The sequence below is a fragment of the Desmodus rotundus genome, chromosome 1, assembly GCF_022682495.2.
Source record: "Desmodus rotundus isolate HL8 chromosome 1, HLdesRot8A.1, whole genome shotgun sequence".
Taxonomy (NCBI): domain Eukaryota; kingdom Metazoa; phylum Chordata; class Mammalia; order Chiroptera; family Phyllostomidae; genus Desmodus; species Desmodus rotundus.
The window spans coordinates 145,255,579-145,278,295 of NC_071387.1; the positions used below are offsets into that span (position 1 = coordinate 145,255,579).

The 22,717-nt window shown below is 41.0% G+C and overlaps 1 protein-coding gene across 5 annotated transcripts in view; it reads right to left on the reverse strand.

Moving 5' to 3' along the window:
* Positions 1–332: 332 nt before the first annotated feature.
* Positions 333–22,717, reverse strand: part of NREP (neuronal regeneration related protein) — a 28,964-nt gene continuing 6,579 nt past the window's right edge. For all 5 annotated transcript variants that reach the window (XM_053911396.1, XM_045197659.3, XM_024563302.4 and 2 more), the window contains exons 4-5: positions 6,273–6,350; positions 333–2,051 (exon numbers count right to left, since the gene is read on the reverse strand). In XM_053911396.1, the coding sequence (XP_053767371.1) occupies positions 1,926–2,051; positions 6,273–6,350 (204 nt within the window). In that variant the 3' untranslated portion in view covers positions 333–1,925. The remainder of the gene's footprint in view (positions 2,052–6,272; positions 6,351–22,717) is intronic.

The window sequence follows — 22,717 nt, forward strand, 5'->3', positions numbered from 1 at the left end:
GATAAGGAACACCACAGAGAAGGTCCTAATCGTAAATAGTAAGAGTGTGGGAGTGCCCTGAAAGGGGAAGAAACCATGTAGAAATAAAAGGGTTTTGGTTTAATTCTTCTTTGTATCCAGAGGCTGCTCTGCAAATCCCACCCTAAGGAGCCAGTGCCTGGCCCCTAATCTCATAAAACCCTCCAAAAGGAAAATGCATGAAAGGCAGAAATGATTCGATCCTTTTTGATATCTGCCCTTGGGCCTACTTTGGGGGCTCTGAGAACACACGAATTATATGAACCCCTGAAAGGGTTCCAAAGTAGGCCTTTCCAATGACGAGCCAAGCCAGGTACCTTACAGCTTGTATATTTATTGAACAAATACTACTAAAATAGCTAAAATACATTGGGTACTTGTCATGAGTGCATCGGTAAAGATCACATCGTTACAAAAGCCTGCATTTTCAGCGGCACACAACTGCAACTCTACATAAATGCCACAGATGCGGAATACTGTTCTTGCTCTATTTACACGGCTGATGTACCTATTCTAACAAAGAAGGGAAACTCAGGCCAATGGGGGAGCAAGAAGAGAACGAAGAAGTGCAGCGCATGCATCATCGATGTGGAACAGTCAGAAGCAGAGCAGTTCAGAACAGAGCCTGCCCTGTCAAAGGAAGAGCTAAAAGACAGTTATATAAAAATTAAGGTGGGCTTTCAGACTGGCTAATGCAACAACATTCCGTGAGAAGATGGTATTTCTGATTTTTTTGTTTGTTAATCCGTTCCATTGGGAGCAAGGACAAAAATGTAAAATCTACACCTTGCTTATCAGATCTGCAGAAAAAGAATGTTCTGCCTTTTAAAAAAAAAATTTGTGGACACTTTTTCCAACCTAATTTTTGAGAAAGGTGTAATTTTGCTATTCTGACTCAGACGCCAGTGTTTTGGGGGTTTTTTAGAGGGCATTTATTAAAAATGGAGTTTTCCCTTTCCCCCCAAATATTCTTCCAAACAAAAAGAACCAAGAGAGACACCTAAAAACGCCTGCCCAATTATTGCTTTTCTTTCTCTAAGTTAGGCGGGCAAGGCTACCCAAAGAAAGAGATTTGGTAAGTAAATTACAGTTTTGTGATTGCTCCCACTACGGCAGCTGCGGGTCCATGAGTGCCAGCCCATGAGACGTGGTCTCTCACACTCTCTCCGGTAGCATTCACTCACCCTACAACGCTGAAGAAGAAAGCCACACTGAAGACACAAGGAAAACAAGTCAATCCAGTCTAGAGAACAACATTCAGGGAAACAGAGTACCAACACCTTCTTAGAACATGGAAATAAAAAATAACTCCATCAGAGCTACCTCGCCAAGGAGCATGTTGAAAGTCCAAAATAGCACCATTCATCAGTGTCTCAGGTCCTGTGGCAGCATCTCGGTCACTTACCACAAGGAAACAATGAGTTTCAAACTACTTCTATACATCAAAAGAGTACATGGATAAAATATAGAGATATACAGACAATTGATGAACATAAACTACTAGGCTTGTTACATCTAAATGAAAAAAAAATGGGGACTCTCAGCCTCTGCGGGAAGCAGTGGGAGCTGTGTGAGTGCCGAGGCGGGAGTGGACCGGTTGTGTGAGAGCAGTGGGAGTGTGAGTTGTGGAAGACGTCGTCGTAGCGAACCAGGCCTGAGGGCCCACCTGTAAGGGTTGTAAACGTGGATTCACAGTGTGAAATTCTGAGCGTTTTCACTGGAGTCAGAATGATTAAAAACGGATTTGATGATACCTATTTGACCACTGTAAATTCTCTAAAGCAAGGCTCAGAGTCCCATAGTTTCTTCTTATACTTGATGATTTACACAGAAAAAAATCCCATATATGATACCATGACCTCATCAATACCCATACACCATACGTAATACAAATGGAGGTGTTATGATTAAAAAGAGTGGAGGTAACTGATTCTCGGGGAGTGGAGTTCACTGCTGCCCAGTGGAGTCAGGGAGGCAGCCTCGGTCTCGCCATTCTTCTCTCGGCCCACTCCCTTCGGGGCACGAAGTCTTCCCTGAGAAGCGGGTGGACCCAGACACGAACAGACGAACACACACAAAAGAGAGACACACTTAGTCATGCTCTGAAACCATCTGAAATTTTTTTATCCTTGAACTCCCGATGTTTTGCAAACAGAGTTTACATATTAAACACAGTTCACCTGAATGTAAATATTAGGTCTGCGGGGGCATGAAGTATAATAATTAAACACTAGCCGCCTTGGCTTCAGCAGAATCAAGTGCTCCTCTAAGGGCTGAGCCCAGCCCTGTGGGAGGCAGCATTCCCCGAGAGTCGGGTGTCTGAGGTCAGCATCAGACGGGCCCGACCCGGAGCTGGGTGAGAGGTGCAGCTCACTGGAGTATGGATACATTTTTTAAAAGAGAATTCAATGGCTGTGATGGAGTAGGGGAATTGTCTATTTTCTAACATATAATAAAAATATTTAAAAGCATATGAGAACTTGCACAAATGCAATTTATCTGTGGCTTATTCTGTCAGCACTGGCACAGTCCTGGTCAGAATCAGAAGTGGGAACCAAAGGTGGGAGTGTTTGGGAGGGAGACAGTGTGGGGCCGGGGGTGGGAGGCGTGCAGGAAATAAGAGAACAGTGTGAAACCGAGGCCAGAAGAGAGAGATTCAGCTAGTTTGGACTGACTGGGTGAGGTTTTTGTGTTTCTGACTAAAATAATCCAACCACAATGTGACTGATGACCCGCTGAGCACCAATGGAAAGAAGCTCTCCATAGTAACAGAGCAGGAAGAAGACAGGACAGTGAGCCCCATTTGGCATTGGATGATATAAGAGAGGTCTTACTTTACTGCAAATAGACTGGATGCTCTGAACAGATATGAAAATAGTGATTTGACAAGTTCCTCCTTTAGAAAAACTATTAACTACTGGAGTTTCTTAGGGAAAAAAATTACCCATTGTGGTTTTAAAAGATCATTTTTTTTCCTTTTTTGATAGGGTCACATATTTTAACAGGACATGTATAATAAACTAATTTGACTGGACATAATAACTTTGATTAAAGTGATAATCTTGCTTTGTAATCTGTAAATGATCACATTTGAATTTCTTTTTAACAAGAATTCAGACATCAGGAACTTCCTAACAACTTGAAACTGAATGAATGTTTTCAGCAGCCCCAGGGTGAAGTAACTGCCACAAATAATTCAACTTTGAAAAGTCTTATTTGCTGTATAGATTGTTCATATTAAACACCTGGTATGCCTGAATGTTGTATTTAAAAATCTCAGACATTGAGATTATACAACATTTTTAAGATGTATATCAAATCCACTCAGTATGTACTTTATTCCAGTCTTAGCTTGTGATTTAGATGTTGTTTTGGGATAATTAAGTATCAACAGAACCAAACCAGAAAATTAAATTAAAATATAATTCACCACTCACACATACTCAAAGATCTAGATAAATTTCCAAAAGCATTATATTGGGCCCTTCCTTTGAATTGTGAAAATAAGTTCAATCTTGAAATTTCGGCATGCAATCCCAAGACTAAAAATAGAAAAGAAGTACACCGTAATTCTGGTGCCTTTAAAATATTTGTTCCTCATCCCCCATCAAGCAGTTAGCATGTGTGGTTCCAGATACAAAAAACTTAGCTTTTAGAGAGTGAAGAATTCAATGGTTCGAAATTGTCATAGGCCAGGAAGGAAAATCAAAAGTTCACAAACATCATTTCACTCAATGACTACCCTCTGTACATGACTGGGCTCAAATTGCTAACTTCAGCTCAGGCTTACGCTGTTCAAAAGTGAATATAAAGAGCATTCATCTGTCTCTATAAATCTCAAGTCTTACTAATCTTGTACCTCCACTGAAAATACACAAGACAAGGAAATAAAGAGCTGAGTGGCATCTGGATAATTTGGAAAGAGGTTCTATCCAGGGGAAAAAAATGTGAAGGAGATTATTTCAGATGGGAACCTACATTTTTACTACTTTTCTCTCCTGTGAGGCTCCCAAACATTTACGTCTTCATTTATTATTCATGTTCTGAGTGCCTATTATGGCTTGAGTACGCTATTAGATTTTAAACCTACAGAGATTAAAACAGAAACAAAAAGCAGTCCCTGCCCACCCTGCTCTTCATTAACTTGCTGCAGGGAGACAGCCAAGTACAGCTGCACAATGGCGAGGAACCGTGTAAGCCACACAGGAGGTCCGCTGCAGCGGAGGGGCCACAACCCGACAGTCTGTGGGGGAGAGGAGCTCGTGGGCAGATCGAATTCTGCACGGCCTCCTACTGGAGGCCGGAATTTACTAGATTTCAATCGTTACTTCCTGTCCTTCATTAAAGAAGAAAATAAAGAATTGTCTTCCTGCCCCCACTAAAGGAATTTTAGGCTTATGTAGCAAGGGAAAGAGGCATTTTCAAGAGGGAATACAATGGTGTCTTATTTCTCCAGAAGTCAGCCCTTTTAAAAATTCAGGCAAAAATAATCCTACTTTCTTCCATCATCCAGCACATATGGTCCCTAGAGGACTGGGGAACTTGAATAATCTAGGAGGGAATGATGTGTCCAGTGGCTCACACAGACGGGCTCCCTGGATGCCCCTGCAGCTGAGCTACCTGGGGTTGGATGGCCCTCTGGGATGACGACTGTTAGTATATGAATCCCCCAGGTACTCAATCACATGCCATGGACCAAGTCAGCCAAGTTTATTTTTCTTATGATTATACAAAGATGTGCTTTTCCAGAAGGAAACTGCTGGGAATAGGACAAATATATTATGCTTAAGATACTATTCACCTATTTAGAGGGGAAAGAACTTAAAATAACAGAAGGCCTGGATCGCAGGATCCACTGTGCCAACTGCAGGCAAGGCCTGGGACCTGGACCAGCCTTCCCAGAGGAAAAGGAGACACTACTGACTCACAGAGGGACTTGCCTAGTCTTGTCTCTCTTGTGATCCTCTCATTAGTACCACAGAGAGGATGCCTGGGTGCCTGTATGGGGCAAGAACTAATGAAAAGACTATACTCTCTCTTGCTCCTTCTATTATCATGTCTTACCCTCAGCGGCTCAGGGGAATTTTGCCCTGAGCCAGCCCTGCAAAGAATGTCTACCATTATACAGCTGATGCTGGTGATACGAGGGTCAGGGGGGTGCAGGTGTGTTTTAAGTTCACTTCCTCCCCAACTCTACAGGATCAGCACACACCTAGCTCAGACAGGGACAAAATCATTTTGTTCACCTTCTTTCCTGACAATGATTTCAACCTTGACCTTCAGAAATTGTCTGAACAATTAAAAGTGATTTAGAATTGCTTTCTTTGAGTGCAAACTGCCAGTTGACACAATTTCTTCAAATTCTGCCTGCCAGTAAAAGATAAGAGAATTGCTGAAATCATTTAGTATAAATAATAGAGTTTTCAAACATTGAAATATCAGTAATACCTGGGTAGGCCTCCTCACTGGTCAGTTATACATATGAAACTTTTAAATGTTTATTTTTATTTTCAGTGAACTCTATTTGTTTTTATTACCTGCAAAATCAGGAGGTCAGTGGTAAAAGTACAATCCTCCTACATAGTGGTCATATGATATTTACCCTAACAAGCAAAGTCCAAAGGTATCTATACTAAAAACTGACAAAAGATTTTGAAATGTTTTTGTTGGATTTTTTTTCCAGAAATGGTGCTAAAATCTAAAATGTAAAGTTTACAATTTTTTTAAGGCAGAGAATTATGACATCTAAGATGTCAGCACAATGAAAGCATGTTTACAGAAAATATTTTAGGCCTAAAAATTAAAAGAAAGAAATATAACAGTTATTTTAATGTTCTTTCTGTTTTGTTTCATGGGTAATTTTATCAAACATTCAGGCATTATTTTCAGACAACACTGTCATCACCTTATCCCCTTAAGATATATTCCAGCTCGAGCATCGTATTTGACTTTCTCTACCCAGGAACAGAACAAAAAATTAAAAACCTGTAAAATGTACATTGGCTCCACGATTATTAAATGAAAATCTGCTTTGGACTTGTCAAGAAAGGAAGGCAATGTGAACTTTGTCACAGGACTTTAGGATATGATTCTTTTTGTAGTATATGTTATTTCCAAGGTCAAAATAGTATTAGATAAATGAATTAAGATTGTAGACTATAATGAATATTAAAAATAAAAATGAGTAACTCTGATTTTTTTTAAATTGCTCCTAAATTTAAAACAATTAACAAAATAGCAGCTAAGGATCTTACCTTAGGAAGCCTTCCCTCCATTTCCTTATTTGGAAATGGCTCTTGGCTGACCCAGACAGAGAGATCTGGGTAATAAACCTGTAAGAGACACGAGAGTACACACATTTAGATTAAAAACAGCATCCGCTTTGAAACCACCTGTGATCAGCTTAATGTGCTCAATCGTCCTCAGCAATCACTTACTTCCCAACTGCAACTCTAGAGTGTTGGGGAAGCCCATCTGCTCTTTCAGACTGTTAATGTGCTTCTGAATGTTGGCTGCACTCAGGAGAGTTCAGCTCTATGTCTTCCGAGACTAAGTCCAATAGAGCGGAGATATCAATCAATGTTATCTTTGGCATGCCAAGGGGCAGCCTCATGGCTTGACTGGCTAAGCAAAGAAAGGCACTGGGAATGCCTAACTTTCAAAGCAGCCTATGACAAGAATTGTTGCAAAGTCCCATGTTTGTGAGATAAATGTGCCATGCACCCATCACACACTGTTAGGGGTTATCCTATCACTTTGTAGAAGGCTCAAGATTATGCACAAAGCATGAGGAGGAACGGAAGCAGCAGCCTGCATTCTCCCAGGTCCGTGTAGCCCCTGACAACACACTGCCCAGCTGCCTTGAAGGCAGCAAAGTGTCTGAGCGAGGGGCAGGGAAATGGGCAGCATCGCTATGGATGATTCCGAGAATACTAGCTGATGGATTTAGGGGTGAGGTGGAGAGAGTGAGTCGAACTGAGTAACTCTCCTTTACCTATCTAGACAAAGGGTTATTATCGTAAGAAGTTTGTTGACCAGCTCCCAGAAAGACTGGGGTCGGGGATCAGGACTTAAACTACAGCAGATTCAGGTCAGCCATAAGAAAGCACTTGGCAAAAGAATTGTTAAATTGCTGAAAGAATTCAGAGAGGAAAAATGTGAAATCTACTTTAAGAAATTAGAAACAGAATTTAACAACCTAATTCAAGACTAATTCACATTTCATACAGGTCCTTCTTGAAGGGAGGGAGGAAATTCAGTAAGATTTCCTCCAGATCTGCTTCTCTAAATACTGTAAATAAGTCTCATGTTTAATAAATAATATTAAGAATCACACCTCATTAATAGGTTAACAAACAGACTTACATGTTGTTTTTGATTTTGGAAGCCCAGATGTGGTAGCCTAACCCCTGGGCTAACTGAGATGCTTGCAATGTCCCAATCAATCCATTTGCGTGGGAGGTCTGAGCTATGGAATGTGGATGGCTGCCTTGGTTCCTTGGGACAGTCTAACGGTGACTTCGCTCTACTCCAGTAACATTTATGGCACATCCCGGTTCACAGAGCAATTTTGCATAAATTACCTAACTCATCCTGACAATAACCCTGTGATAGGTCTTAACATTACAGAGGTGAGAAAAAATGAAACTCCAAGAGGTCACCAGACTTGCCCAAAGCTACAAGGTCAGTGTAGGATAGAACTTAAACCCAGTTTCCAGACTCTAAACTTCAGTTCTTCCAGCAACCCCAATGTTCTTGAATTATCCCAGAATGCAAATTGCCTACCACCTCTCAAAAACTAGAGCGTCCACAGCCAACACACACATTTAGGTCTTAAATATTTGCGAGCTCATCCAGAAGGAACTGCACATATTTTCTGACTTGTACCGAGTCTGCTTTCCAGGCCATTTGCCTCCCCCAAAACCAGTCTCCTTCCTCTTGCTCAGCTTTCCCCTCCTTTGACCAGCTCCTTCTGGGAGAATTCCACCATCTGACTTATCTGGGACAAAGAGCCACCCTGATATGCCCTTTAACTAGGAAGGGGTGAAGAAAACAAAAAAATCCCAGTTTGGGCTGAACTTTAGGAGGCCCTACATTGGGATCAAAGGTAAGGCCATAAGTCAAAAAAAAAATTATAAATCAATAATAATGATTACATTTCTACATTACTACTTTTATTTTTTAATTTAAGTATTTTATTGTTTATGCTATTGTAGTTGTCCCAATTTTTCCCCCTTTGCCCCCCCTCCACCCAGCCCACCCCTCACTTCCATAGTCAATTCCTACACTGCTGTCTATGACCATGGGTCCTTCATATATGTTCTTTGACTAATCCCTTCACCTTCTTTCAGTCAGTCCCCACTGCCCCCTCCCCTTTTACAGCTGCCAGTCTGTTCCATGTTTCTATGCCTCTGAATCTATTTTGCTCATTAGTTTATTTTGTTCATTAGATTTCACTTAAAAGTGAGATTATATGGTATTTGGCTTTCAACAACTGGGTTAGTTCACTTAGCATAACAGTCTCCAGTTACTACTTTTAAAAGCACACTTTAAGTACCATTAAAAATATTACACATATTAATGAGATATAAAGTTTCCTTGTAAGCCCAAAACATTGATAAAAATACACATAAAAACTTCGTAGGCACATGGACACAATGAAAAGGAAAATCAAGTAAACACTGTTAAGTTTGTGTTCTTGTGATTTTCTGTGATGTTCTATCTTAACAAAATCACATTGTTCTAGCATTTAACTTCTAGGTTCACCCAAGTCTGATTCGTAGTGAAAAAATAGTTTGCCTCTCAGAAATTATTATACTTATTCTTGCAATTTATTTTCCCAAGAACTTAACTTTCCTTTTTTAAAAAAAGAAAAACTGTCAGTGACTTTTTGCCAAAGAACTCAGGAACACAAGCATCTTATGGCAAAACCCACAAATGAGGAAACTTCCCCACCTACCTCAAATTTGCTCTTTTGAAACATTAATTTAGTCACAGATTTGAAAGGGTATTTCTAACTAGGCATTTTTTTAGCATTTGATTCATAAGGCAATCATTGCATACTTTAGGAAAAATAAGTGACGCTTTGGCCTTGTGGTAAATTCTTTGTCTCTTCCAGAATCAGAACGTAAGCCCCACATGGCAGGGAGAGAGGGGCCTGTTACCTTCTGCATGGTATCTAAAGGAGACACTTAAACTTCCTTTCGTGATTTTGGAAAAAGGTGGTAGATTATTGGAAATATTAATGTAATGCTACCTACATTACAACCTTTTTCTTATACCTGCAGGGTTTTGCGAGTCTTAAATGAAGGACTTAAGAGAAAAGAATCTATGACAATTGTTACCCTTCCTCTCACGTAACTCGAAACACCTTCACTCATGTGCATTCTCCACGAGTCTGTGAGTCACCTGCAGTGCCGGACACTGTTAGATTCTGGGGACTGCAGGAAGGGAACAGAGTTCCCACCTTCTAGGAGCTCAAATGGGCCGGGGGTGGGGGGCAGAAGAGGTGTGTAGACCTTCTAAAAGATCACTTTAAAAGTGGGTGCTAGGAGCTGCACCATGTCCTCCTCCCCCCCAAATCCACATGCTGAAGTCCTAACTCCCAATACCTCAGAATGAGCCTATACTTGAAGACAGTCTTTAAAGAGGTCATGAGGGTGAGCCCTAATCCAATAAGACTGGTGTCCTTCTAAAGGAAGCCATAGGGACACAGACACACAGAGGGAAGGTGATGTGAAGAATCAGGGAGCAGAGGAATGTCTACAAGCCAAGGGGTGAAGTCTCGGAAGAAACTGACCCGACCGACACCTTGCCCTCAGACTTCCAGACTCCAGAATTGTGAGAAATGACCTCCTGTTGTGTAAACCAGCTGGTCTGCGGGACTTTGACAGCTCCAGCAAATGAATACAATACTTTAAGTGCAATTTTTTAAAAAAAGTATAGTTCATGGCAAATGTAATAGCTTTTAGAACATATATCAACAGAGTAAAAACAAACAAACAAACCAACATTTAGCAAAACACCCAGTAGCACAGTCAACAGAGGAAACGTGGGCGGCAGCGAGCAGATCTGAAGCGACTCCACGGGCTGTTGTGTGCTGTTTTTTACCTAGGCCAGAACATTAGGAGCTGACAATGACCCTGTCATTGAGGCTGTTGAATACTGATAATACATGGGTCAGAAAACAGGGACAAGGAGTCCTGTTCTTGCTGGATCCTAGAGCAGTTTGGTCTTCGTGGCACTGGTCAATTGATGTCCTGAAGGTGGACATGTGGCTTGAACTGTATCGCATTCATTCACTTTTCTGGATTCAAGTGTGTGTTTCTCATGAACATCAATTAAACTGTTTCAGTTTTTTAACTTTGCTGAACCCCCTCTCTCTATGGTGGTGGTGTGCATCTCAGAAACGTAAGTGACCTGGGCGATCCCCACGGGAACACCTGAAAACCGTTGTGTTATTACATACCTAAGCCAAGTGCACCTTGATCTTGACAAGAGAGGTACGTGTCCTCTTAGAAGTGTCTTCCATGTGTAAAATGAGCAATTGTTTGCTCTTGCTCAAGTAAAATCCTCAAAACTCTCTAGAACAGCCATTTCCAACTGTGTGCTGCAAGGATTTTTAAACATGCAATACCCAACTCTACAGTCAGGGGCACTGACCTCTTTTCCATTCGATTGTCCAAAAAAATGAGAATAGCCGACACAACAATAGCTGTCCAGTGTGGCTGAATCAAAATTACACCTATTTTTTGTCAGATCCGCAAAAAAAATATATATATATCTTTTTTTGGTGTGCCGCAGAACTTTCATAATTAGTTTATGTGTACCATGTATGGAAAAGGTTGGAAATCGCTGCTCTAGAAGACTGTTCTTCCAGAACTTGGAAATCAGAAAGGCAAGCTCTATCTTCAACAGTTGAGAAAACATTGTGAAAATATAAAGGAAGAGGAAAACTTTGTTGTCTTAAATTGCAGAACATGCAAAGGTTTTGTTTAAATGCTGGGAAAGGTTAAGAGTTTATGCTTGTCACTGAATGTGTTAGTTAATGCATCTTTTTCTACAATGCTACATTTATGTCACTGATGACTACACTAAAAATAACTGAAAAGCCATGTTGACTTAAATATGCTAATCACGATAGATGTTCATTTACATATCCTCGAGCAACTCTTAGGTAAAAGCAATTTTTTGCTTTCAGGTATACTTAACATATTTAAACCCACAATATATTTAAATACAGTTTAATGGTGAAAATGTACTATTTCTTACTAATTCTTTACATGTATTTGATGGCTCGGTATTTAAGTTTCAACTGTCTACCACAGCATATAATTTGAGAATATAATGCTGAAGGTTTTTTGCTTTTTAAATCTCTCTTTGAAGAGTCGTTTTACTCTGTGGACAATGCAGCATGAAAAATGACTTCATTTTTTTTTAAAGCCTATAAGGCAATTAGCTAGGCAATGATTATTACTTGGTATTTCAATCAGAAAAATAAAATGTGGGAAAAATCAGAGACCACTCCTATAAGTCCTAAAAATATGCAAACTAGATTATCCCTTAAATTCTTTTTTTAAATCTTTTAAGCTTTTCATTTCAAAATCTGCTCTTTATTTTCCAATAGTATGGTCCACATACAGAATCAATCTAAGCAATATTTCCTATCGCTTCTATACTGCATGTACAATTTGAATTATATTTACTTATTGCCTATCTTTAAATTTGTCTTTTCCTCTATTTACTGTCTTCATCACTATTTCTTTGGGGAGACTGTTATATGAGATTGATCCCCTAGGGGAGAGCACGGCTTTATCCAGAGCTTAAATACACCACATACAAGTTTGTTGCTTACTTAATTGGCTGACACAGTCTCAGAAACCCGCTATGAAGATGTGGCATGGCCTGGTTAACGACCATAATTATATTTCCTGTCCTCGATGGAGTTCTATGTACTTAAGAATGCGCACACATGGCCTCTTTATGTCTTAACAAGGATAGGTGCCCACCCCATGTAACTAGGAAAGGGGGCTGGGGCAGCAGGTGTCCAACTTGCATAATTAATTCTTGGAGCAGCAAAGAACTATATTTCATAATCTCTCTGCCAATTAAACAGTGTGCGCGTGTCTGCATGTATACATGTTCCATTCTGCCTAATTGGTAGGAAAGCTGTGGAACCTAGTACTGTAATACAAGGGGAAGTTACTTGCATATATGAACACTTCATTTCTGCAAATACCCTTTGAAGTGGAGCTATTAAGCATCTCCCTCAAAAGCCACTCTGCTCCCAGGTGCTACTGGTCATGTGAGAGTGCAGGATGTAAAGTGAGACCGTAAATGAGTTACAAGGATCATTTTCTCTGAACAGCATTACATCAATGATTAGATGGTGCCAAAAGATGATGCACTGTCTCTCTAGAGACGAGTCTTGAGACCTGCCTAACCCTGGGAACGCCGCTGCAGAGGAAGCGCACAGTGGAGGGAATGCATTGCAACTGGAGAACAAAGGATAAGCAGGCAGAACGTGGAGCCACTCTGGACATTCTGGAAATCAGAATAAAGTGTCAGTTGGTGGCTACATTAGCAAACATTCTGGTTTGGGAATTAAGTGAAACATGCAGAGACCTAATTTATGTACACAACGTGCACACGCACTCACAAAAAGCACACGCACAGGAGCTGGCTGTGGTGACAATGCATAACTACAGAGAAAGCATTACAAAACATTCTCAGCCACGAATGTCCTCCTGCCAGAAAGGAGAGGAGGGCCTTTCTGGGCAGAGCTGTCTTACTACACGTGCTGACACTCCCTGCCCTTCTGTGGTCTGACAGGGTCTGAAGCTGGAGAAACGGGGCTAGGGAGACAAGAAGGTTCATTGAGGAAGACATGAGAGCTCACAAATTGGTTAAGCCCATTGGGTGCCTATGTCCACCATGAGCACAGAAAATGGCCGTGTTTTATAAATATAACACAGCAGATTATGTTACTCCCCACTTTTTTGACCAAATTTTTTGAGGGAAAAAAAGGATGTGCATTATACATGGATAGTACCTGAAGTACCTTGTATCTGTTCTTGTGTTTTGTAGTTGTTTGTTAAAATCTCTTGTAGCGTAATATGTTCAAAAACAAATGCTAACATTCCTTTGTAATACAAAACCAAGTATCTAAATATAAATAAATAAACAATTGAATGAAAACATTAAAACGAAAGGCTGCATGGGTGCACGTTATACACAGCAGAACACAGTACACGCCGGCCGTGGGCGCCTGACACGAGCTGTGCAGACTTGAAAGCGAATCCTCTGAGTTCACGCTGCTCGTTGTGAGGCCATGTTGAGAGGCCCCTGATGACTATGTGGGGACCGGACAGCTGGGGAATTTTATTTCTACATTTCAACTAGGCAGGGAACGGAAAAGGAAATCTCCTGGCAACGAAATGAAAGTGTTTACACGTGAAATTAATCGTCAGCACAAAGAGCTTTCAGAGTCGCTCTGTTCCACGATATAATACTCGGCTTGTTTGGCTACTGAGTCTTTTAAAATTTGATTTCTAAGAATAAGAGCAAAGACTTTCAAGAGGAGCAATGAATCAAGTCAGGAGCAAGCCACAAAAGGTTAACAACACTATCCAACTTTGTTTTTTCAACACTATTTAAAACAGTTCGTTGGGTGAGTGAGTGTTCAGAGCCTTGATGGTGTGTGGTTCCAGGCAGGCGCAGGCACGGCCGGGCCGTTGAACACAGTGAACTCAGTGGGGAGGGGCAAGCATTTCTGTTGGGCAAACTCCTCCTCTCATCCCAGCCCAGGCCCGCTCCTTTCCAAGAAGAACACGCTTAGCACAAAGCAATCCACCTAAAGACTCCATAAATCCAAAAAAGGGAGTTACTGATCGAGGAATTCTCAGATTTCTGCCAAGACACCCTCCCCTGGGCTGGAGGTCAGCCTGGTACAGTAATCAGAGCCAAATTGTGGACTGGACTCAAGGAATCAAGTTCAACACTTCAAATCTTGACTTTTAATGGGAGACTTTTCTTTTCAGCGATGAAGACAAAACAAAGTACAAAGAGCTGATAACAGCCCAAAGTAAACTAGAAGAAAAGTACAAGAATAAAGCTTGGAAGCAAATCTCATAAGGGATATCTAAGAAGAGATTTTTCAAACAGAAAAAAAAAACCCAGCAGTTTTTAAAGCTCTGGTTTGAGATTAAGCAGTTTGTGAATGAACAATAAAAAGTAAAAGCCACAAAACAAGGTATTTGCTCTTTTTCAGCAGGAAAAAAATACCGGCCTTTGTTAACTAGCAGCAAAAGGAAAAGAAAAGAAAAAGGCTCCTCAGGCATTTACGCACAGCATAAGCTTTTCCTGGCCTCCCTGACCTCAACAAATATGTTAATAAAATCTTCAACCTCCCTGGAGTGGAACCAGAGTAAATATTTACTTAACACATCTGAGTTCTAAGTCTGGACCACCTTATTCCTTTATATAAATTGGTTTTCATTTGTAATCAAGAAATGAAAAACACTACATTTTGTGTTTTCTACAATTTTTTAAGGTAAAAGGAAGAAAAAATATATATACTGTGCCCCCATACACCAAACTGCACTTTGAATTTCCGAACCGTACGTATTCTTCGCCACAAATGAGTAGTGCTGTTGCTATGCTTTCCAATACTAGACATCTGGAGCTAGCAGGACTTTTTCCAAGCACATTCCAAGGTTAATAGGAAACATCTAGACTTGCTTTCATTAGCTGGTTTGAATAATTTTAGGTATGCTGGGTTTCACCTGCAAATAACTATAAGAAATCTTATTTCTACTCACTGAGAATACTATTTTTTCATTCCTCTTATCCTAAAATTACTGTGCTATCCATTTAAATCTTATGAAATTTTTCACCACCAACATGGAAGAGTAAGTCTTCAAAAATCAGATTTCTTTTGTTAAAGCCCTCAATCAAAGGCTAGTGAGGTATGTATTTATTTATCTAGACATAGGGATTTTGGATTTTTCTTGGTCTGAGTGAATGATGCAGTAGCCAGTTACTTTTGAGAAGGTTGAGGACATTGCAAAACATTCCCCTTGCTGACAGGTACAAGGCTGAGCTTTCCAGAAAGTGTGCCTTTTCTCCCAGAGCGCTCACTGTAGAGGAGGCTCTTCCCTCCTTCCATCAGCACCCCCTCCTGGGGCCAGCAGCTGCGCACCTCCCAAGCAGAGGCCACCTGCTTCTCTTGCACTGTCTTGGTCATTGAAAGACTGATCTCTCTTCAACAACAAACAGCATCACAACAGATAACCAAATTGGGAGGGAAAGTGGTTTCGATTGTGGGGGCGGGGGTGTATTTAAAATGGGTTTAAATCAGACTCTAGCTGATTATCTCCTAAGAAGTTTGCCTTTAAAAAAAGGAAAACTATGACCAGATCTATACCCCTATGCTGTAAGAACTCAGGCCACAAAGAGGCTACCAGAAGGCTTCCAATAACATGTCCTCTAAGAAAACCAGCAAAAACTAAAAGGAGGAGAGGAACAGGAAAAGATTAGGATAGATGTGCTCCTGTGCACACCTGGATTTCCAACCCCACTGGGTGGAGTGTAGCCCAATTCAGTAGAAGGCTTCTTTCTCTCTGATGAAGGCTCAGCCACGCAATACCCTGGGAAGCAGAGATGACCTAAGTGGTAGCTGTAAGCTGTTTCAGTAAGCTGTAAACTGTAAATCAGTAAGCTGTTTCAGGGCTGGCGGTAACGGAAGAAACAAGTACCTCAAGAGTTGGGAAGATAACTGCAAAAGGCATGACAAATTGGGAGGCTAAGTCCCCTGGACAGGGGCTCGCACACTTGAATCCACATGAAAAAGATGGCAATGGAAACTCAGACCTTCGTTCCAAGTCCTGACCACGTTCTCCAACAGAAGAGCACTTTGAACTCATCTTTCTTTCTTCCCTTGTAAACCAATCATCAAAACTATACGTCTCCAAAGGAAGAGAACTGTGAACATTCCGTGGGACTTGCTGGAACCCAGGTAGGCAGAGTATATAAATTTCGGAACTAAGTTTTCTGTGGAAATGCATGTAGCATTCATTATAATGTGTTTTTTTTAATTTTAGGCATGTTTTCCAGGCATACTCATTTAATCTTCACGGTGCTCTTTCAAGGATGAAATGCATCAATACATGTAAAATGCTAGCAACAGGGTCGGACACGTAAGTGCATGTGGACTAACTACCACTACCATCATCCTCACCACTCTGTAGAAGAGAACACTGCAGGACAGCAAGTCAGGGGGCCTGCCCAAGGTCACAAAACCAAGAAATGGGCAAGCCAGGATGCACACCCAGCCTCTCCTCTCATAGAACAGTCCATCAGTACCGATCTTCTCTGCTATTTTCCCTAAGCCACCTAGAGTGATGCCACGAGGCCCCCTGAGTGATGGGGCCTGTTTTCAATCCCCAAAGTAGATGGGGAGCATCTTTGTTTAGTGCCCTTGTGATGAAACTTAGGTGCATTTCTGACACCTACTGTCAAGAGTAATTTTCTCAAGAACATATATTGCTCTGTGCTGCCTGTGTTTCTGATAAATAGCCCCCTTCAAAAATAACTTACCTTAAAAAAACAGCACTGTTTGCAGGCACAGAGAGTTTGCTCTGCAGTGTCTGTGTCTCCACAGCCATTGAGGAAGGAGCAGCAACTTCGGCTTGGCTACATTAGGACTTTGGATCGAAGTAAACTCGGGATCACAGCTTTGTCTTTTTTCAATTTTCCCCAAAAGGAAATGTTCAGCACAATACATATATCTAGCAATCATTGCAGCTAATTATAAAGGGCGTGTGCTAAGAAACTAAATTGTCTTAATATAACCCCCAGATGAACTCTCAGACAACCTCTCAGATGGCCTAGCAATGGACAGTCTAATTCAGAATACCTCTTCTTCCATCAGGTGCATTTGCGATCACGTTCACTGTAAGTATGCTTTTCAAAAGTTCAGTCAACTTAAAAACAAACTGCTTAATTAAAGGACAACTAAAATCTCATATTTACCAATGATCTGCAGATATTCAAGCCATACACTACATCAAAATATAAAACGGTCCACGTTGAAGAGGAATATAAAAACTTATTAGACCAGAGAGGAAGTGGGTAAACTAAGAATGGTAATTCAGAATGGAAAACAAAATTTAACCTGACTCCATTTGGAAACTTTTAATGAATGTGGAAGAATTGCAGATGGTTGTAAAGACAGAAAAATGGAAAAATGAAGATGGGGTAACAAGCCAGTAGTTAGTTATTTCTATCGTGGAGGTGCCGTATAGAGAAAAACACGGGCGACCGTATTTGATCCTCAGATTACAGGCAGATCACTGCACCCGTCACAGGCTAAGTTGCGGAGTCCCTCTTGCTTTGTCTAAACAATGTAAGAACACCTGGTCGATTTTGTAAAAATTCACATTAATTATCAGATGAATTATTCCTATGATGCCAAAGAGCAAATTTAATTGAATTTCTGATTGAATTGATTGTGACAGTGTAGACAGTTAAGCTTCATATAATAAAATTAAAGTTTAAAAAGCAGTCCTAATTTAAAAAAAAGAAAAAGAAAAAGGAATAGACTTAATGAAGATAAAATGAAAAGATGTGGAGACTTGGCTCCTAGACCTCAGTAACAAGATCAGAACAATTTTAAGATTCTATTATCAAGAAGTGAGCAAAATATCCATGGCCAGAGGCATTTCATGATGTATAATTAGACCCAAGTCTCCACAGGGCAGCATGAAAAGGAGACTCAGTTATGGTCCAATCTGAGCATCCAGGCTTCAGAAAGTCAGATCCTGGCAACTGAGGATCAAAATTATAAAGATGAGAAAGGCTCAGTGACGATGTGGACAGAATTAACTCAATTGGTTGGGTATATAAACCCAATTATCCAATCAATTGATTAAGAAATATTTACTAAGTACTTACTTTCTGTGACATATTGAGTTTTTGGTAGGCAGTTTTCAATCTTATAGAATGAACATCTTAGAAAAGAGTATGTCCCATTAGTTTGAGCTAGCAGTGTTAAAGTAGCAAAGAAGACATGTTTTTTTCACAAGGTCCTTTTAGAACTAAGCCACCAGAGCCTGGGACATCTATTCAAGAAATCAGAGGGCTAGTTAAGTAATTCATCTTTCCAAATTCTAATTCTCTTACCTACACAACTAAAGTCCCTGATATTGCCTGTTTCAAAGAGTGGGTCCACTTCCTGCACGGTATTCATTCTTTCAGCCAGTATTATATCCCCAAAATGCACCAGGCACTAGGCTAGGTGTTCAACTTTGTGCCGCCACAGCCACAGCCACAGCCACACCGACACCGACACTGAGATTCAGCAACTGCCTGGCAAACTTGCACAGAACAGACTTGAGGTCACGGTCCCACTAAGTGTTTGGGGTAACTTTTCTAACAGGACATCGTGAAGGGAATGAAACAGGATGTCTTAGGAAAGTACCTAGTAATATTCCCTTACTTGGGGTCATGTTTATAAGTATCTTAGTGAATACATTTTATCCATCTAACTACTGACTCTAGTTTTTCCTTGACAGTTCTGAACGTTGACTGCCAAAGATGCAGTATCTTCTCCTCACTTCTACTCTTTCCTGTTCAAGAGGAGGTTCTGTGTCTGACACTGACTTTATCCAATAAAAACGTCCTCAAAATGCCTGGACCCATTTTAAGCACAGCTTGTGTCAGTTTCTCCCCCATCAGCGCTGGACCGCAGTACTTTTCCCTGCTGGAATGGTATCAAACCCAACTCGGACAGGAAGGCTGTTACCTGCCCCAGTCATCAAAGGACAGTGGCGTGTGATGGTGATCTGAGTAAGGGCTGGAGAGGAGAAGGGAGAAACGCTAGACCAGGGCAGCCATGCCAAAGCTTCCGTGCCCGTTATGAATCTCCCTCTTGTTTTAATTACTTATTGGTATGAGTCTTTGGCTCGTTTTTTTACTGGCAACGACTATTCAGCTATTCTCCCTTTCTTTCCAATCAATGGCTCTGGTTCCCCATTTCAGCTTAAAAGGGGCAAACAGACCTTCCTTTCATTGGCCACACTTTCTTATGTATCTCCTCCTTCTCCTTTCTAAACACGTGTTACATTTGTATTTTAGTCTTTGAAAGTAAGGATGAACCCTGAAAAAGCAGTCTAAAATCAAGGATTTAAAACTATCTCCAGCTAGACAATTGTAACTCTTCTAAAGCAAAAAAGCTTAGATTGGAAACCATTCTAAGGTAATAACAGGCAGTAATTTTATTTATGAAGATTTCATTACCTTGTGAAACCAGAGCAAATTATGCTCTACTGTCACGAATACCTCATTCAGATTTCTGAGAGACAAACTACAGAGATGCTGGAAAAAACGCCATTAATAACGTCGTGAATAATGGCGCTCCCCAGCCAAGGTTTCGGGTGTGTGAGCCTACTCTCTCAGGATCTCTGCTGTCTAAACAAGTGTAAAGGAAGGAAGCCCAGAATTTGAAAGTTGTTTTTGTAGAGTGCTTAGATTTCATTTAACTCTCCCCCCACCCTTACCTCCCTAACACTGAGTCTTCTAAAATGTTCAGTGAGAGGAGCTTTTCAGCAGCAAATTCATCATCTGTGTGTTTTTATATATTTTATAATCTGAACTATCACAACTCTGCAAAGTGTTGAGAGGTTACTAGTTATAAATCCCAAGGTGAGTCACCTGGTTCTGCTCAGAAAACACCCAGATTTCCATGCATCCATTCATGTCACACATTCATGTCACAGACAATTATTGATCACTAAGGATGTGCCAGATCCTGGACGGGCACTGGAGCAGCTATCAGACCGGTTCCTGGACACGGGATCTGTTCCAAGGTCCCATGAGAGCACGTCAATGAAGGCTATAGTTTCCTTCCACTTTGTAGGAAGAAAAGGCCAAACAACTTCACTAGCTGTTCTTGAGTTCCCTATCAATGATGAAACTTTTCCACATCTAAATTCACCATCCTGACGATAGAGGAAAAGGAAAAAAAATGAGGCTTCACAGCCTCACCTGCTACCAAAGATGAGGGGGATGACACTGAGTTAGAAGGGGTCAATTTTCTTGTTTCAAGTCTCCAATCTTGGAGGGTAGAAAAGAGCTACAGAAGAAAGGCAGCTACAGGTAGAATGTTGTATGATGAGTGCAGAGGAGCATGAGATGACTCCTGCTGGATGTACTGGGGTAAGTTTCATAAAAGAGTTAGTATTTAATCCCAGTCTGGAAGAGCGGCTTTATTCTGTCAAGAGGAGCATTCTTTCCAGGACTGAGTAAGCAGAGGCTTACTCTGCTTACTCAGAGTAAGTGAGTAAGGAGGGACTTCTTAGTGGAAGGAGGGACTTCTAGAACCTATTAGAATAACAAGCGGCCTGCTTCCTCCAAGAAAATGTGGTCCATCGAGGCTAGAAATCCAGTATTAGTTCACACAGCCCATGGCATGGCTGCCCAGCCACAAAAATTAAATTCATGAAGGTCTAAACACAGCAGTTGGACAAAAATTATTTTAAAGTATGACGTGGGAGTAGGTAGAAAGAATTCAAAGAAATGCTTACCTACATCACTTTTATTGAGAGACTCAAGGATAAGTCAACCTCGTGTGATGGGGCTGACAGAGCCAGCAGCATCATTTCATGTCGACAATCCTGCCACTGAGGAATTCTAAGGTAGGAGTTGGTGCTATTATCAAGAAATTCCAGAAAATCCTCTTGCTCTTGGCTTTCCCCAACTTTTGTATATCATGTGATGAGATTCTCTTTAGATGGCCGCTGGACTATGGACTAAATTAGTAACAGCCTGTAGGCCTCAAATTGTAAACAATTTTATGATGATGATGTAAGTGTTGGCTTGAATTCTGAAAAAGTGTATCTGGCTAATCAGGAAGAAGTGGAGGGAGAGAGAACCAGCTGGGTACATGTGGTTACAACTGATTAGCACATGGCTACACCCAGCCGGCCTCACAGAGGGGAGCATGGTGCCTCCTTTTGGGCAGTTGGCACAGAGCAACTCCCTCTCTGGCCAAGTGGACACCTCTGAACTGCTGGGACTTGCCGATGGCAGTACTACCACTTTCTCAAAAAAGAAAAAAGAGGTCAAGTGTGCTCCTTTCTTCCTTCCCAAGTCCTTCTTGCTAGGGACCTTCTTTCTCTCCACTACTCCACCCAAGCCCAAGGAGAGTGAGAGGCAGCAATAGAGTGAGCTTACATTGAGCCAGAAAATGTTCGTGGGTGTGTGTGCTATATTCTCTTGGGCACAACCAAAAAGCAAAGGACCTGACCCAGGCTGGAACCTGAGTAAGAGCCTCAGGCCATCTCTGAGACGCCTGCTCAATGGCAGCCTATGGCTTAGCACATCAAGTCCTTGACTTCTGGGTCTAGTTTGTGAGCTCTGTCCTTGATAGCAAATGGGCCCTAAGTGGACAAGGGCACTCCCTACTGCAGTAAAAATGATCACTCTCGTAAGCATACCTAATGTATTCCCTTTTTCTGGAATGTGCTTCTCTCTTATCTAAATCTACCCAAATATTCTCAATTCTTCATTCACTCAGTATTTATTAAGGACAGTGCTAAGCCCTAGGGACAAAAAGTTTGAGAAGACATAGTACCTGCTCTCAAGGACCAAATAGTGCACATCTAGGTTTCAATATTCCTGCCAACTCTAACCGGTTGTTAATGGTACACCATACTGGAGATTTTGAGATCATAGTCAGGCTGAATAATAATAATGACTGTTGAGGTTGATTAGCAATGTCTGCCACAGCTGTGGCAGGAGTCAGTGTTGACATGTATGCCATATATTTGCCATCTCTGGGTCTAGCTTAATTTATACCTCCTTAATAAAAAGTACTCCCCTACAATCCCCAGTCCCTGGTCCTCAAGCACTCTTCTAAATTGTACTGCATTACACTGTTAAGTTTCTCGTTATGTTAAGTCTTCCTTCCACAACTAAAACATAAATTCAGTCAGGTATATTGCAAGTGTGCACGTTCTATAAGGTAAAGAACTAAGCACAAATAAAATGCTCAAAAAGTAAACAAAAACCTTGTTCAGTTGACATGGGAGTAGATGCATAATCCTACTGCTAACTCTTCTCAGTCTCTTCAATACTTCCAGACCTGACATCTTTGTGTTCTTGGGATCACCTTCGAAACATCACAGAATCAGATTACATTGGAAATCAGTGAGGGCTTTACATTCCCAACACTGGGAGCAAAGATCCTCCCAGATCCTGGAATTGATTTTTATGGCCCAGGAGAAGTTGCAGTGAGCTTTAAGAACCCCAACCCGACCAAACCTCGAGAGCTAGCATCTCACCAGGTTGCTCAGAGAGTGGCAATTAAAACTGGTAAAGGAGAGCAATTGAAAGCCACTCTTTTTTGGTAAGTCGCTTTATGGTTCAATGCACTTTTTCCTCCTGTTAATAAGTTATAGAAAATGATTTGTTGTGAAAACTAAAACGCATTCAGGTCAACTTCCTAGATTCTTAGAAGAAGGTAAGGATACACATGACTTCTAGTTCACCCAAACTAAACATGCTTAAGCCATTAACAACAAATAAAAGTCCAACTTAACATATATTAGTTTGCATAGAGCAAATAGTTACTGGCCTTCTACCATACACTGAATACTTGATTAACTACTATATACAAACTTTATAACCCTCTGGGTGCCTA